This window comes from Mustelus asterias, chromosome 11 (genome assembly GCF_964213995.1).
Source record: "Mustelus asterias chromosome 11, sMusAst1.hap1.1, whole genome shotgun sequence".
NCBI lineage: Eukaryota > Metazoa > Chordata > Chondrichthyes > Carcharhiniformes > Triakidae > Mustelus > Mustelus asterias.
In genome coordinates, this window is record NC_135811.1 from 35387910 (window position 1) to 35403071 (window position 15162).

At 40.0% G+C, this 15162-nt stretch overlaps 1 protein-coding gene across 5 annotated transcripts in view; it reads left to right on the forward strand.

Moving 5' to 3' along the window:
- dock1 (dedicator of cytokinesis 1) overlaps positions 1–15162 on the forward strand; it is a 617564-nt gene that overhangs the window by 366903 nt on the left and 235499 nt on the right. For all 5 annotated transcript variants that reach the window (XM_078223434.1, XM_078223435.1, XM_078223436.1 and 2 more), the window contains exons 28-29: positions 9202–9303; positions 12792–12886. In XM_078223434.1, the coding sequence (XP_078079560.1) occupies positions 9202–9303; positions 12792–12886 (197 nt within the window). The remainder of the gene's footprint in view (positions 1–9201; positions 9304–12791; positions 12887–15162) is intronic.

Consider the following 15162-nt stretch of genomic DNA (forward strand, 5'->3'; position numbering starts at 1 on the left):
AGCTTGACACCATCCAGGACAAAGTAGCCCACTTGATTGGCACCACATCTACAAACATCCACTCTCTCCATCACCGAAGCTCAGTAGCAGCAGTGTGTATTATCTACAAGATGTACTACAGCAATTCACCAACGATCCTTAGACAGCACCTTCCAAACCCGCAACCACTTCCACCTCGAAGGACAAGGGAATTAAATACATGGGAACATCATCCCTGCAAGTCCCCCTCCAAGCCACTCACTGTCCTGATTTGGAAATAAATTGCCATTCCTTCGCAGTCGCTGGGATCAAAATCTATGAATTTCCTCCCTAATCGCATTGTGGGCCAACCCCTAGCACATGGACTACAGCGATTCAAGAAGGCAGCTCACCACCATCTTCTCGAGGGCAATTAGATAGGGCAATAAATGCTGGCCAGCCAGGGTTGCCCATGTCCCACGAATGAATTTTTTTTAAAATCACAAAGCAAGGAATTGTTGGAAGTGCTGCCTAATAAGATTGGCCATATCTATATTGTGAATATAGTATAGCTCCTGTTCCAGATTTGCAACTTATCAAGCAAGTAGTAGGCATGGTGGAGAATGTCATGATAGAGTCATAGCTAGGGTGTAGAGAAAGAGGTAGGTCCATTCAAAAGTCTGATGGCAGCAGGGAACAAGCTGTTCTTGAGCCGGTTGGGACGTGACCTCAGACTTTTGTATCTTTTTCCTGACGGAAGAAGGTGGAAGAGAGTGTGTCCGGGGTGCGTGGGGTCCTTAATTATGCTGGCTGCCTTGCTGAGGCAGCGGGGAGTGTAGACAAAGTCAATGGATGGGAGGCTGGTTTGTGCGATGGATTGGGCAACATTCATGACCTTTTGTAGTTCCTTGCAATCTTGGGCAGAGCAGGAGCCATACGAAGCTGTGATACAACCAGAAAGAATGCTTTCTATGGTGCATCTGTAGAGGTTGGTGAGAGTCGTAGCTGACATGCCAAATTTCCTTAGTCTTCTGAGAAAGTAGAGGCATTGGTGGGCTTTCTTAACTATAGTGTCGGCATGGGGGTCCAGGAGAGGTTGTTGATGATCTGGACACCTAAAAACCTGAAGTTTTTGACCATTTGTACTTCGTTGATGTAGACAGGGCATGTTCTCCTCTACGCTTCCTGAAATCGATGACAATCTCCTTCATTTTGTTGACGTTGAGGGAGAGATTCTTGTCGTCACACCAGTTAATCAGATTCTCTCTCTCATTCCTCTACTCTGTCTCGTCATTGTTTGAGATCCAACCCACTACGGTGGTGTCATCAGCAAACTTGAAAACCAAGTTGGAGGGGAATTTTGCCACACAGTCATAGGTGTATAAGGAGTATAGAAGGGGGCTGAGGCTCTTTTGAGGATGATCATGGAGGAGGTGTTGTTGCCTATCCTTACAGATTGCAAACCTTACAGGTTAGGAAATTCAGGATCCAGTCACAGAGGGAGGAGCGGAGCCTCAGGCGACGGAGTTTGGAGGTGAGTTTTGTAGGAATAATGGTGTTGAAGGCTGAGCTATAGTCAATAAATAGGCGTCTGACAAAGGTGTCTTTGTTATCTCGGTGTTCCAGGGTTGAGTGCAGGGCCAGGGAAATGGCGTCTGCAGTGGACCTGTTGCGGCGGTAGACGAACTGTAGTGGATCCAGACAATCTGGGAGGCTGGAATTGATTTGTGCCTTTCGAAGCACTTCATAATGATGGATCTCAGAGCCACCAGACAATAGTCATTAAGGCACGCTGCTTGGCTTTTCTTTGGTACTAGGATGATGGTCGTCTTCTTGAAGCAGATAGGGACCTCAGATTGTTGTAAAGAGAGGTTGAAGATGTCTGCAAATACCCTGCCAGCTAATCAGCGCAGGATCTGAGTGCTCGTCTGGATACCCAGTCTGGGCCAGTCGCTTTCCATGGGTTGACCTTCAAGAAAGGTGCTTTGACATCTGCAATGGTGACCTCAGATGTGGATTCATCCAAGGTTTTCAGGGTGGAGGGCGTGCTCTTGTTGACCTCTTTAGGTGCTGGTTACGTGCATTGGCCATGCTAAATTCTCCCTCAGTGTACCCGAACAGGTGCCGGAGTGTGGCGACTAGGGGATTTTCACAGTAACTTTACTGCAGTGTTAATGTAAGCCTACTTGTGACACTAATAATAAATAAAATAGTCTGAAATCTAATCTTGAAATATATTTTCTGCATTATGACATAAAATGCTGAACTGTTTCACATAATTACGTATATTGGTAAACCCTATATATTGAATTAGAGTCATAGTCATTGAGGTTTACAGCATGGAAACAGGCCCTTCGGCCCAACTTGTCCATGCCGCCCTTTTTTTTAAACCCCTAAGCTAATCCCAATAGCCCGCATTTGGCCCATATCCCTCTATACCCATCGTACCCATGTAACTACCTAAATGCTTTTTAAAAGATAAAATTGTACCCGCCTCCACTACTACCTTTGGCAGCTTGTTCCAGACACTCACCACCCTCTGTGTGAAAAAATTGTCCCTCTGGACACTTTAGAACCATAGAATCCCTACAGTGCGGAAGGAGGTCATTCAGTCCATTGAGCCTACACCGACAATCACATCCAGGCTCTATCCCCATAACCCCACATATTTACCCTGTTAGTCCCTCTGACACTAAGGGCATTTAGCATGGCCAATCAACCTAACCCACACATCTTTGGACTGTGGGAGGAAGCCGGAGCGCCCACACAGACGGGGAGAATGTGCACACTCCACACAGGTAGTGACCCGAGGCCAGAATTGAACCCGGATCCCTGGCGCTGTGAGGCAGCAATGCTAACCGGTGTGCCACTGTGCCGTACTCTCACTAGTTCCAACTAGTTCCAACTAGTGAGAGTACGGCACAGTAAGTGTCAAGCAACTTCTGTTGGGTGGCGTGGTGAGTCATAGAGGTTTACAGCATGGAAAAAGGCCCTTCGGCCCAACTTGTCCATGCCGCCTTTTTTTTTAAAACCCCTAAGCTAATCCCAATTGCCCGCATTTGGCCCATATCCCTCTATACCCATCGTACCCATGTAACTATTAGAATGCTTTTTAAAAGATAAAATTGTACCCGCCTCGACTACTACCTCTGGCTGCCTGTTCCAGACACTCACCACACCCTGTGTGAAAAAATTGCCCCTCTGGACACTTTTGTATTTCTCCCCTCTCACCTTAAACCTATGCCCTCTAGTTTTAGACTCCCCTATCTTTGGGAAAAGATATTGACTATTTACCTTGTCTATGCCCCTCATTATTTTATAGACCTCTATAAGGTCACCCCTCAGCCTCCTACGCTCCAGAGAAAAAAGTCCCAGTCTATTCAGCCTCTCCTTATAACTCAATCCATCAAGTCCCGGTAGCATCCTAGTAAATCTTTTCTGCACTCTTTCTAGTTTAATAATATCCTTTCTATAATAGGGTGACCAGAATTGCACACAGTATTCCAAGTGTGGCCTTACCAATGTCTTGTACAACTTTAACAAGACGTCCCAACTCCTGTATTCAATGTTCTGACCGATGAAACCAAGCATGCCGAATGCCTTCTTCACCACTCTGTCCACCTGTGACTCCACTTTCAAGGAGCTATGGACACGTACCCCTAGATCTCTTTGTTCTGTAACTCTCCCCAACCCCCTACCATTAACTGAGTAAGTCCTGCCCTGGTTCAATCTACCAAAATGTATCACCTCGCATTTGTTTAAGTTAAACTTCATCTGCCATTCGTCAGCCCACTGGCCCAATTGATCAAGATCCTGTTGCAATTGGAGATAACTTTCTTCACTGTCCACTATGCCACCAATCCTGGTGTCATCTGCAAACTTACTAACCATGCCCCCTATATTCTCATCCAAATCATTAATATAAATAACAAATAACAGTGGGCCCAGCACTGATCCCTGAGGCACAGCGCTGGTCACAGGCCTCCAGTTTGAAAAACAACTCTCCACAACCACCCTCTGGCTTCTGTCAAGAAGCCAATTTTGTATCCATTTAGATACCTCACCCTGGATCCTGTGAGATTTAGCTTTATGCAACAACCTACCATGTGGTACCTTGTCAAAGCCTTGCTAAAGTCCATGTAGACAACATCAACTGCACTGCCCTCATCTACCTTCTTGGTTACCCCTTCAAAAAACTCTATTAAATTTGTGAGACATGATTTTCCACTCACAAGCCATGCTGACTGTCCCTAATCAGTCCTTGCATCTCTAAATGCAGTATAAAGTGTTTACTAGATATTATAATATTTACTTTTTAAATTATTACAGCTGTTGGCACTGTGTCCTCGGCAAGAAAGAGTAGAGTTCACTTCCCTCAGGGATGCCCCCAATTAAAACTTGAACCCAAGTCATTTACTAATGCCTGATGGAATAAACATGAATTTCCCAGAAGCTGAATTGGATATGTTAATATTATGTGTTATTTTTGCTGTTTGCTGTATTGTCATAGAATCCCTACGGTGCAGAAGAGGCCATTCGGCCCATTGAGTCTGCAGCTACTCTCTGACAGTGTATCTTACCCAGGCCCACTTCCCTGTAACCCCACACATTTACCAAAACTAATCCATCTAACCTATATATCTTGGGACATTAAGGGGCAATTTTAGCATGGTCAATCCACCTAATCTTCACAACTTTGGACTGTGGGAGGAAACCGAGCACCCGGAAGAAACCCATGGAGTGGGTTTGCAGTATTGCAGTATTTATATTTTTAAAAACGTGGTTGTTGGATTTTTTTTTGAATAATATAAACTCTGTATATAGCATTAGAATACTGGCTATAATACCTTGCACACAGCATTTATTCAACTGTTGGCAGGCATACCAACAAAAACCAGCAAGTGCTGTGATTTTTGTTATCTGGACAGGAGCTCATTTGCTTATCATAGTTGAGATAGCAATGGTTTTGTTAAATTTCAAAATGCAAATCAGAATCAAATCATGCTGTTAAATCTAATTGCAGCTGGTAGTTTCTTTTCATTTTTTGTGAAATTCATGCCAGAAAACTAAGTCGCCCGGTATAATTTTAAATGCTTTTGGTAAACAAAAATATTAGATTCAGTTTAAATCTGAGGTCTTATGACTGATGAGGAATATGTGAACACTTTATCCATTCTGAGACAGTAAAAGACCTGTTAGTAGAAAATGGGTTTTCATGCATCTGGGGAGCCAACTATCCAAACTGCATGCATACAGAATGATTTTATGTTTCTTTCATACGTATTTTTATATGAATAAGTGCCTTCAGAGCACAAGTTGATGGATGAGAGCAGCAATCAGACGTGACTGGAAATTCACATTAATGCATTTTCTTTAGAGTGGCAACATAATACAGTTAAATATATTTAACCTTACTGTAATAAGACCTTGAACACACATTAACATAAAACATATCTCCTTTCTTAACACATTTTTGTAACAGTATCTGAACTTAAGCTTGTATGTAGTCTGATCACATTTTGATTTTAAGGTGAGCTTCTTAAATGGTAGTTCTCCTTTACCATCAATACTATTTGGTGATTGATGAGGCTGAGGTGTAGATTAGTCTTTATGCTGTTGGTCATACTATCTTTGTTTTGTGAAATGATAGTGCCTTTCTTATATTTTTAATCATGTTATATTGGGTTGGGTATTAACCCGAAGGCAAGGAGGGAGTAGGAGTGCTCTATGGTTGATAACCTAGAAGAATGGGTTTCCCAAATTTAACAACATGACCCAATTACTTCCCTTGCTCTCTAGTTTCCTGACCACAGCCAGTCAAATGCTGTCCTTTGGCACCTTTAGGGGAGCTAGCGATGATTGAGGATGGAGGTTGGGGAAAGCTGGTACCCAGGCCCAGGGATCATTTTGACTGAAAGTGACACATAGAATGATTTGGGCATGGAGCCAGAAAATATCAGGAAATGGGGCAGATCAGATCTGTGAGGATGATCAGGGTTTCACCAAGGAGCCAGGTAGAGAGACTAAGACCACATGAAGGGGATAGTAGGTCTTGTGAAGGTGATTGGAAGAGTTGTGGGAGTGGTGGGTGACATTTGAATTGGGTTGGTCAAGCATGTGTACTCGATCTAACAGGTAAATGGAAAAATGAAGCACTAAATATTGCAAACCTGCCCCCTGTGAGCAATTTGACTGCTCTCCCCTATCTCACCACCATTAAATTCAAACAAGTTAGGCTGGGATTGAGACTTCCAAAATCCTATCCAAAACAATCTTTTTGTTTTTGGTAGCAAAACGTCCATGAGTGTTCTGATAATCTTCTACAAACATAGTTAAGAGAACACCAAGTCCAGAAACCTGGCTGTATACAGAAAACACGGAGGTTCATGGGTATGCTAAAAGCATGTCAGTGATAGAGACAAACACTACATTTAGATTGCTTCAAGTAAAATATGAAATGATATTGGAATTAGTTAAAACATTTAATTTTTACTTTCCTATTTATCAACTGAGCATAGCATTTGCAGACCCACTTCCTTTCAGCCACCAAGTGTGAAATTGTGGTCTTGTGACACTTGGATGATTAAAACTGAAGCGCACAATTTATTACATTGTGATTTTAAGGTGGGGCTGTGCAAAAATGCAAACATTCAAATGCAAGTAGCTGGGATTTTATTCGGTGCTGATTTGGGAGGATGAATATCGAACAAACAGACACGGTCCTAATGTTTGACTGTGTTTGTAAAATTACAGTTGGTTGATGTATGTCTCTTGTTTTTCTTTCCCCTGCTCCCCTGTTTATTCCCTTTCCACTTCAGCTATACTTTATCCCCCTCATTTTGTTTCCTGTCACTCCTGCCTCCCCATCACTCCTGTTTTTGCTCTTCTCTTTTCATACTCTGCCCCTCAGTTTTCATTTAATCTTTATCTCATTTTTGCCTTCCTCTTATATTTGTGAAAAACTTACTGTCTCTATTATCTCAATTATCACTTGTAACATTATGCTGCCAGATGGGGAGACAGAAGACTTGAAAATTCGGCCTGATAGCTTCAAGTGCTTTGCAGAGACAGAGAGAATACCAGCCAGATTAAAAAGTCAAAAGGTGGGAGAGAATAGACTAGAGCCCTGATGTAATTCAGAGTATGAGCGAGTCAAGCCTGCCTCATAGGTATTTGGCATTCTTATTCTGGGGAAGTCAAAGCTATACTCTATTCTGTGGTTCGGACTTTCTAATATGAAATAATTACAAGATTAGAAACTCCTAACTGTTGTTTGTAGTCGAGCTCTGATTACCTGGATCAGCAACTTCAGATGAAGATGAGTTGTAGATTGGGGAATGCTGCTGATTTTGGTCAGCAAGCTCAGACACCAAAGCTTAAACATTAATCCATCAAGTGCAGGTGTTTGGAATTGTTGTAATAGGTCTGCTTTTATTATTTGTCACCTTAAAAGATGGCTTGCTTTGTGTTATGGTAATTGGATTAGACAAGTGCAGATGGTTCATAATTGACGATGATGGCTAAATGGTATAAAATATGCAAATTTACGAGTTTATTCTGGTGCATGTTCTAAAATTAGAATGTGGAATCACGTTCCATAAGATGCCATATACATTTTACATGCATTGTATGAACATTATATATTGGCATGTATTTGCGCATGTTCTGTATTTATTGACTATATTCTACACTAAATCTATTAAAAATTACCATTCATAAATATTTGATAATTCTTGGGCACTAAGGAAACCAACTTTTTTTGAGATTTAATGATGTAATAATTTTAAAGTTTTACAATGCAAGGTAATTTGCAGATATGCTAACCTTTCGTCCTTTGTGCATTTCAGTAGTCATTTTCTTTGTAGTGCAAGCTGGAGTGAGTTTGTCTCTTTTTGTAAATGGGTTCAATATACAATATTTGCACCAAAAGCTACAATTCATACTATATTTATTTTTACACCTGAGCAAGCAACAGCTCTTTGCGTATATTTATTCATTTAGAAAGCATTCATGATGGGAGTTCCCTCTGGCCTCCTCATGCTCAGTCACTAACAGCAGGGGAAAGCCTGTATCTACACTTAAACAAGATTTCTGTTGATCCTCCACAACAGTAATGTTAGCTAATTAGCAGAATATGCAAGGAAGTTTCCACTGAACTGCTTCATATGCCGAAAAGCAAACAGCGCTAGTAATGGATGGTACTTGGATTGTTTTTTTTCTCAAATGTCAATTGGGTGAATTCTCACAGATGTTCAAAATTACTGAAAGTAGCTTTACAAGTAGCTACTACTAATGCTCCTGATGTTGGAGGTTGTGTAATAAGGAAAATGATGTGGCTCAGATGCCAGGGTATCATGGAAACGTTCCCCAACACGTGCTTCATTTCCCCCATGAGACAAGGTAATACCAGAGCAGAAGCAATTGGATGCTGTTTGTGTCCCTCTTTCTGCTCGGGACCTGCCAGCTCAATCCTTTTCTGGCTCTTTTTTTCTATCAGTGGTCATGCTGAGCATTCAGACAAGTCAAATCAATCCAGAAATGCAGATTTTACGCTCTGTCCAAGTTTATATTGAAAGCCACAGTAACAACTTTAAAGTAACTGCATAAATCAAGGTTCATTTTTGTTTTATGTTGATTCCATGCTGTGGAGTCAACTACACAGAGTGCATGGGGTAAATTTTACAGTACCAGGAGCCAGAACAAAGAGAAAAAAAACACCCAAATCAGTAAAGTACCCGACAACAGTAAGGAATCAATATCTGGAAGATCTCTTCTTCAAGAAGCAGTATACGAGGGTCACTTTCTAAACTTGCACCTGACCTACAATGCTAGCTAATGCTCCAGCAGTAAGTTGAAAATTATCCTGAAGTGTCCAGAAGATCCAACAGAACTCATCAACACTTTGTAACTAAATCTGACACTACCTTGTGGCATCAAATCTAAGTGACCTGAGACTACCAGTGCCAGTGAATGTGACAGTTTTGTTGAGCATACGGGTTGGGTCCTCGCTTGATTTACATTACCAATTTAACAGCTTTAAAAATTACTTTGCATTAATCCTAAACTTGCCATTTAAATTAGCCCATTGACCTATTAGAGATAGAGGTATTGAGCCATAGAGATTTTAAGAACCAAATAAAAAAGAATATTTCCAGATAATATAATTGAAGGTGCTATGTAAAGCACATGATGGCAGTATTTGTTTTGATCTAACAGTAAAATTACACTTTTTTTTCACTTCAGGGCAACTTTGTTGCTTGCATGACGGCCATCCTGAGGCAGATGGAAGATTATCATTATGCCCATTTAATCAAGACATATGGGAAGATGAGATCAGATGTTGTGGTAAGTGGAACAACTAATTTTGCATAATATTGCGCAATTGGCTTTCTGAACTGAGGTGTATGGTGCATTGAACAGATGCCAATCGTGTTTGAAATGTATGCCACAGTGATAGTGTTGCATTGTGAATGCTTCATTCTGACAATATTTCAAATTTATAATAAAAATTACTTTGTCTCCTTAACACTTTTTAAAGTAAACTTTGGATGCTCTTCGAGTGGCTTTGAAAGCTTTATGGAATATTGCTGGATCCTATAAATTGGCAGTCCATCACAATCTTCCCATTTGATTATTCTTTCTTCCCCTTCACTATCCTTACATTTGCTACCTCTTGACTTTCCTACCTTCTTCCTCAATTCTGTCACAATATGTACTTGTGCCTTTTGGATTGCCCATGCAAACCCACACCTTCAACCCTTATTTGCTCTGCTGTCACACACCTCATCCTGAATTCTTCATCCGCTTTCTCTCATTCCATTTATTCCCCCTAAGGTTAAGTTGCAACAGATCAGAGATTCCCATACAGTGTACATATTTCTTTTCTCCAATTTTTCCTTTCTTTAACTGTAATATATTTTAAATTTCATAGAGGAGAAAGCAACATCTATACCAGCTGCATCACCATAATGTTGGTTTCTTTCACTCTTTTCAAAAGAAAAGCAAACACAATATAAATTTGTCCTCAGTAATGCTTCTGACACGTATCTTTTTCAAAATTATTTGAAGGAAAGATGCTGTACTGAAAGTACACAGAGTTAAAGAAAAATATGACCCATTAGCAGAGTTGACTGAACATTATTGAAGCAACCTGAGAGTTTAGGTATACGGAACATGCTCAGACTGTGCAATCCAAATTCAGCTCTCAGTCACAATTCTGGGCACAAATATAAACACCAAACCCTGGCGTTTGGAAGCAGGAAAAACTATAATGAAAGCAGAAAAGGCATTTTAATCATTCATTTAATAATTTTGTTGTAAAATATGAAAAATTTCCTCCAAATCCTTACTTGGAAATGAGAGATTTCAGTTATTGAAGGGAAAGTCCGTTCGAGCGTTTTCAATTGGCATTTTGATTGAAGCGAAGGACTCCAATGGCTAGATGTTACAATCACTGATTTTATAATTGACAACATAGAAGCTATTGTGTGACAAAGTAACCCTTTTAGTGTTAAAAATATTAACTACAATAACCTGTTGGAATTAACAGGCATGTGTTTCCACTGAAAAGCATGATCCAGGTAACAATTTAATAAAAATTTGATCAAATTCCAATTTTCTCTTCTGAAGAAAGTAACTTATATTAGAACTAGGAACTTTGTGGACAGAATTTTCTAAAAAAAAATTCCAAGTGTCGAACGGGCGAGAAAATGGGAGTTTTTCAGCGAGGTAAGTAAGGGAATTTATGGCACTCTGTGCATAACAGGAACCATAATGCGATTCTCACCAGAAGGGGGGGTGGAACCTCGGATCAAATGTGAAGCTGGCTGCTGAGCTCTAGGGATGCCATTGTGCAGGCGCCCAAATCAGATTTGACACTCCCCACCCACCCCAAGGACATCACCGCCACTCCCCCAATTGCTGTCCTGGCCATTTGCCACTCCAGCTTATTGACACCCCCCCCCCCGGCCCCGATCGCCACCCTGGCTGGTCAACCACCTACTTCCCCCCCGAGAGTTTCCCCCCATCAGACTCCACCCCTTCAGGCCCCGTTCCCTTAGGCCCTGTCCCCTTGGCACTGCCAGGGTGCCCGGTAGACAATGTCAGTATGCCAGGCTGGCAGTGCCAGGGTACCTGGCTGGCACTACCCCATGGGCACTACCTGGCCTTGCCCCCAACCACCCAGAGGTTTCAGTGGCCTCCAGTCCCACCGGCGAGGCTATCACATCTGGTCCATATTGGTGGAGACCATCTGTGATCTTCGCCAGTGAGGACCACGATCGGCAAGGGGGCGAAGGTAAATGTGCCCACATGATAGCGCCCGAGGCTTGTTCATTACATGTAAGACATGTCATTAATATTGAAATCAGCTTTGCGCCCTTTCTGACTGCGAGGCTGATTCACCAGAAAAACGGGGTTGGCAAGATCTTGAGAGGTGAGAAACCGGGCGTGAGCCCAATTCTTCATCTCTCGCCCTATCTTACCAGCTCGCCACACCTTTTGATCAGTGTGATGAGCCATAAGATCATGTACGCCTATATTGCAGTTTCACATTGGGCAATGATCTTATCAACTGAGTCATTAAGGAACTTGAAATAACACAGAAATCACATATTTCTTTAGAGCAGGTCATGGGCCTTGTGCTCAGCTTCTGAGATGATATCTGATTTCCATGTGGAAACTGTAGAAATTCACAGCACAAAAGGAAGCTGCTTGCCCTATCATTGTAACTGCACAGCTCTCGAAAGAATGATCCACATCACCCTTCCTGTACTTATCTATTTTTTTAAAATTTCAGATATAAAACATTTTGGTGGATTCTATTTCTGCCACGGTTTCTGGTGGAACAGCCTCAATTCACATCCATAGTTGTTGTATCATCATATTTCATTGGTTGAGAAAACTATTGCTGCAGACAAATATGCCCCTGCATTTGAGGTAGTATACCTAGGTTTACCACATGACTCATGTTAGCAGAAACCTTGTGGAGTGAGATACAGGACCAAAAAATATTCAAACTAATTACATAACAACTGAAACTTAAGGCACAAAGAGCCAATGTTGAATGAAAGAAAGGAATAGTATCTACATAACGGGGGAATCCCAAAGTATTTTGCAGCCAATGAAATACTTTTGACTTGGAGTTCGTGTTGCAATGTAGGAAACGCAGCAGAAAACCTATTACAGTAAGGTCTGCAAAGAGCAATGTAGCAGTGACTAGATGTTCTGTTTTGGTGATGTTGATTGAGGGATAATTATTGGCCATGACTATCTGAGAGGCCAGGCATTGCCTCATGAGAAAGATGGTACCTCTGATCGTATAGCATTCCGTCAGTACTGCATTTTTGTGAGAATGTGAGCACAACTTCCTGTGTCATGGCTAACACCAACCATAATTCAGAATGAATTACCTCATTTCAAAACACACACTAGACTTTGGAACAAGAAAGTATAAATTTATGAAAGACTGAACAGTTCATCTGGGTGGTCCCAAAATCTAATATGTATTGTGAAATACAACATTCAGAATAAAATGCCGATTATAATTCTAATAATGTAGAGATGACAATTTGTGCTCAAGTGCAGAACTGCAAAGAAATAATTAGAATATTAAGATATTACTTGTAATAATTTTACTTTGGAATTATGAATTTGGAATTGGAGGAGTTTGCAATAAAAAGCTTGAAATTATGCATCAAATTTTGTAAAATAAATAATGTTATTGTTCACAAACTACTGTTGGACAATTTACCTATTTGGTCATTTATTGGTTTTTAATACAGCATTCTTAACTTTTCTTTGCAAAAACAATGAAAACATGTACTCTGTTTCAGGACTTTCTGATGGAAACATTCATTATGTTCAAGGATCTCATTGGAAAGAACGTCTATCTTGCTGACTGGGTTATAATGAACATGATGCAGAATAAGTAAGTATTGAGAAAAGCACTGAACATTTACTACAATATTTCTGCTCCATGTTTCATCCAATATTGCATTTGTGCCTGAAATCAACAACTAAATGGAGAGAACAACATTTCATAAGATTAGTTCATAGAAATAATTTTAATTTTGGTTTTCAGTTTTACATGGAATCATTTCACAAATTCTGTTCACAAATTAATAGTGCACATGAGTTTAAATTCTTGAAAACATCTGATATCTTTAAAAACAACCAAACCAGATATAATTAACTTTGGCTTTGCTTTTTTGTTATTCCCCTCTTAATCTGTCGAATGCATACCACTGTTGCAAATTGAATTATCTTCACATTAACTTGCTGGTCTGAGTCAATCTTAGTGTTAAAATGCCAGAAGATATTTAAAATTCACTGTGTCATTCACCATCTTGCTGCAGCCAAATAATTCTGATTCGGTGCACTGAATCGCGATAGTTCAGGTGTTCATGTTGATGTGGTTAGACTTTGTTTAATGAATTCATTGTTGGTTGAGAAGGAAAATCATAAATTGAGACAGTTATATTGTGTTCCTCTGACTGAAATAGATTACAGGTGGAAGTTGGTGAAAAGCAATTTGCATCTCTCCTGTTAGAATTTTTCCTTCTGTGACAATTGGTCACACAGATGTAGGATCCTATCATTCAGAAGAATTGTGTTTCTAGTCAAAAATTGGAGTTGTTACTGAGGTATAACTTTCTGTAAATAGTGCATAAATATTTAAATTAAAAAAGTTATGTGCAGCAAAAACTTTGTGGATTTGAGAAGCATTAGTTTTCTGTACAGGGAATTTACAGAGTTATTAGCTTACGCACATCCTAGGTAGTTTCCTTTTTATTAATGTGGGCCTGAAAGGAAGGCATCGGGCCATCTTTTTGAAGGCAATCAGTAATTAAGAAGTGGATATTTACCCTCTTGACAGTAGCGGTTCACATTTATCACATTGCTTTATACTACCGACTTTTTGAGTTTGGACATGTCATTCATTCACTGGAGTTCAACATGGTGTGATATTTTAAAGGTAAGGAAAAGCATTCAGTAAAATTCATTTGTAGTAATTTTTTAACAAATATAAAATTAATTAAATAAATGTACTTCTTTTAGGGAATGGCTTGTGTCAGGGGAAATCTTTAGGTTGTTTATTCAATGTGGGAAAAGAAGGCGTGATATTAAGTACCCTCCTTATCCATTCTGAATTACCCAAAAGTGTTCAGCACATAATAATCTGAACACCTTGGATTGTTCCAGACGGTTGGATTTGTTTCTGGAGCATTGTGTTTATCACAATTATTAATTTATGAGTTGGATGTGAATAAACCTGATCTATGTACTCAAACCTCCTGTACTTTGAATGTTGGGTAATTTAGAAGAATGACTCAGACAAAACTTTGCCTGTGAGAATGACTTAGTTGTTAATTCTGGAGAGATCAATTCTGTTTGTGTTCTCTGATCTACAGAAATCATGTAATGATCCTTTAAATGACTCTGTTAATCAGGGGTTTAATCAAATATGTTGAAGTCATTCTTCCTGGGGATGTGTTCCTATGTACGTTCAGATGGCTTAAACACAAGAGTAAAGCTAAATGAAAGGCAGTAAAATCTTTTTATAGCACCTCTAATGACCTCAGGATGTTCAAAATAATTTTGCAACCAATGAAGTACTTTAGAATTGTAGTAACTGTGGTAATATTATAAAATGGAAAACGTGGTAGCCAATTTTTTTAACATCAAGAACCCACTTTCAACCATTCAGCTATTACCAGGTAGAGAGGACATACTAAAAAGATTAGCATTACTGAAATTTGATTAGTCTCCTGGTCCAGATAAAATGCATCTTAGATGCTGAAAGTAGCAGAGACATTGGTCACAATCTTTAAATCCTCATTGGTTACAGCAGGAGTGCGAGAGCACTGTAGGGTTGTTAATATTAAGCTGCTGTTCAAGAAAGATAAGAGGAATGAACCAGGTAACTACGTGGAAATTACTGGAATCCATTATCAGAAAAATAATATATTTTGATTTGAAAAGAGTTGGTCGAGGAGAAACAATTTGGATTTGTTAAAGACAAATCATGTCTGATAAACTTGCTCTTACTTTTAATGAGGTAACCAAAAAGGCTGATCAAGATTAGTGCAGTATATATATGGACTTTCAGAAGGCAATGAATAATGTGCTAGGCAGGAGATCTGTTAAGAAGATGAAAATCCATGGAATTATGAGGAAATTGGTGGTATGAAAATGGATTTGGCT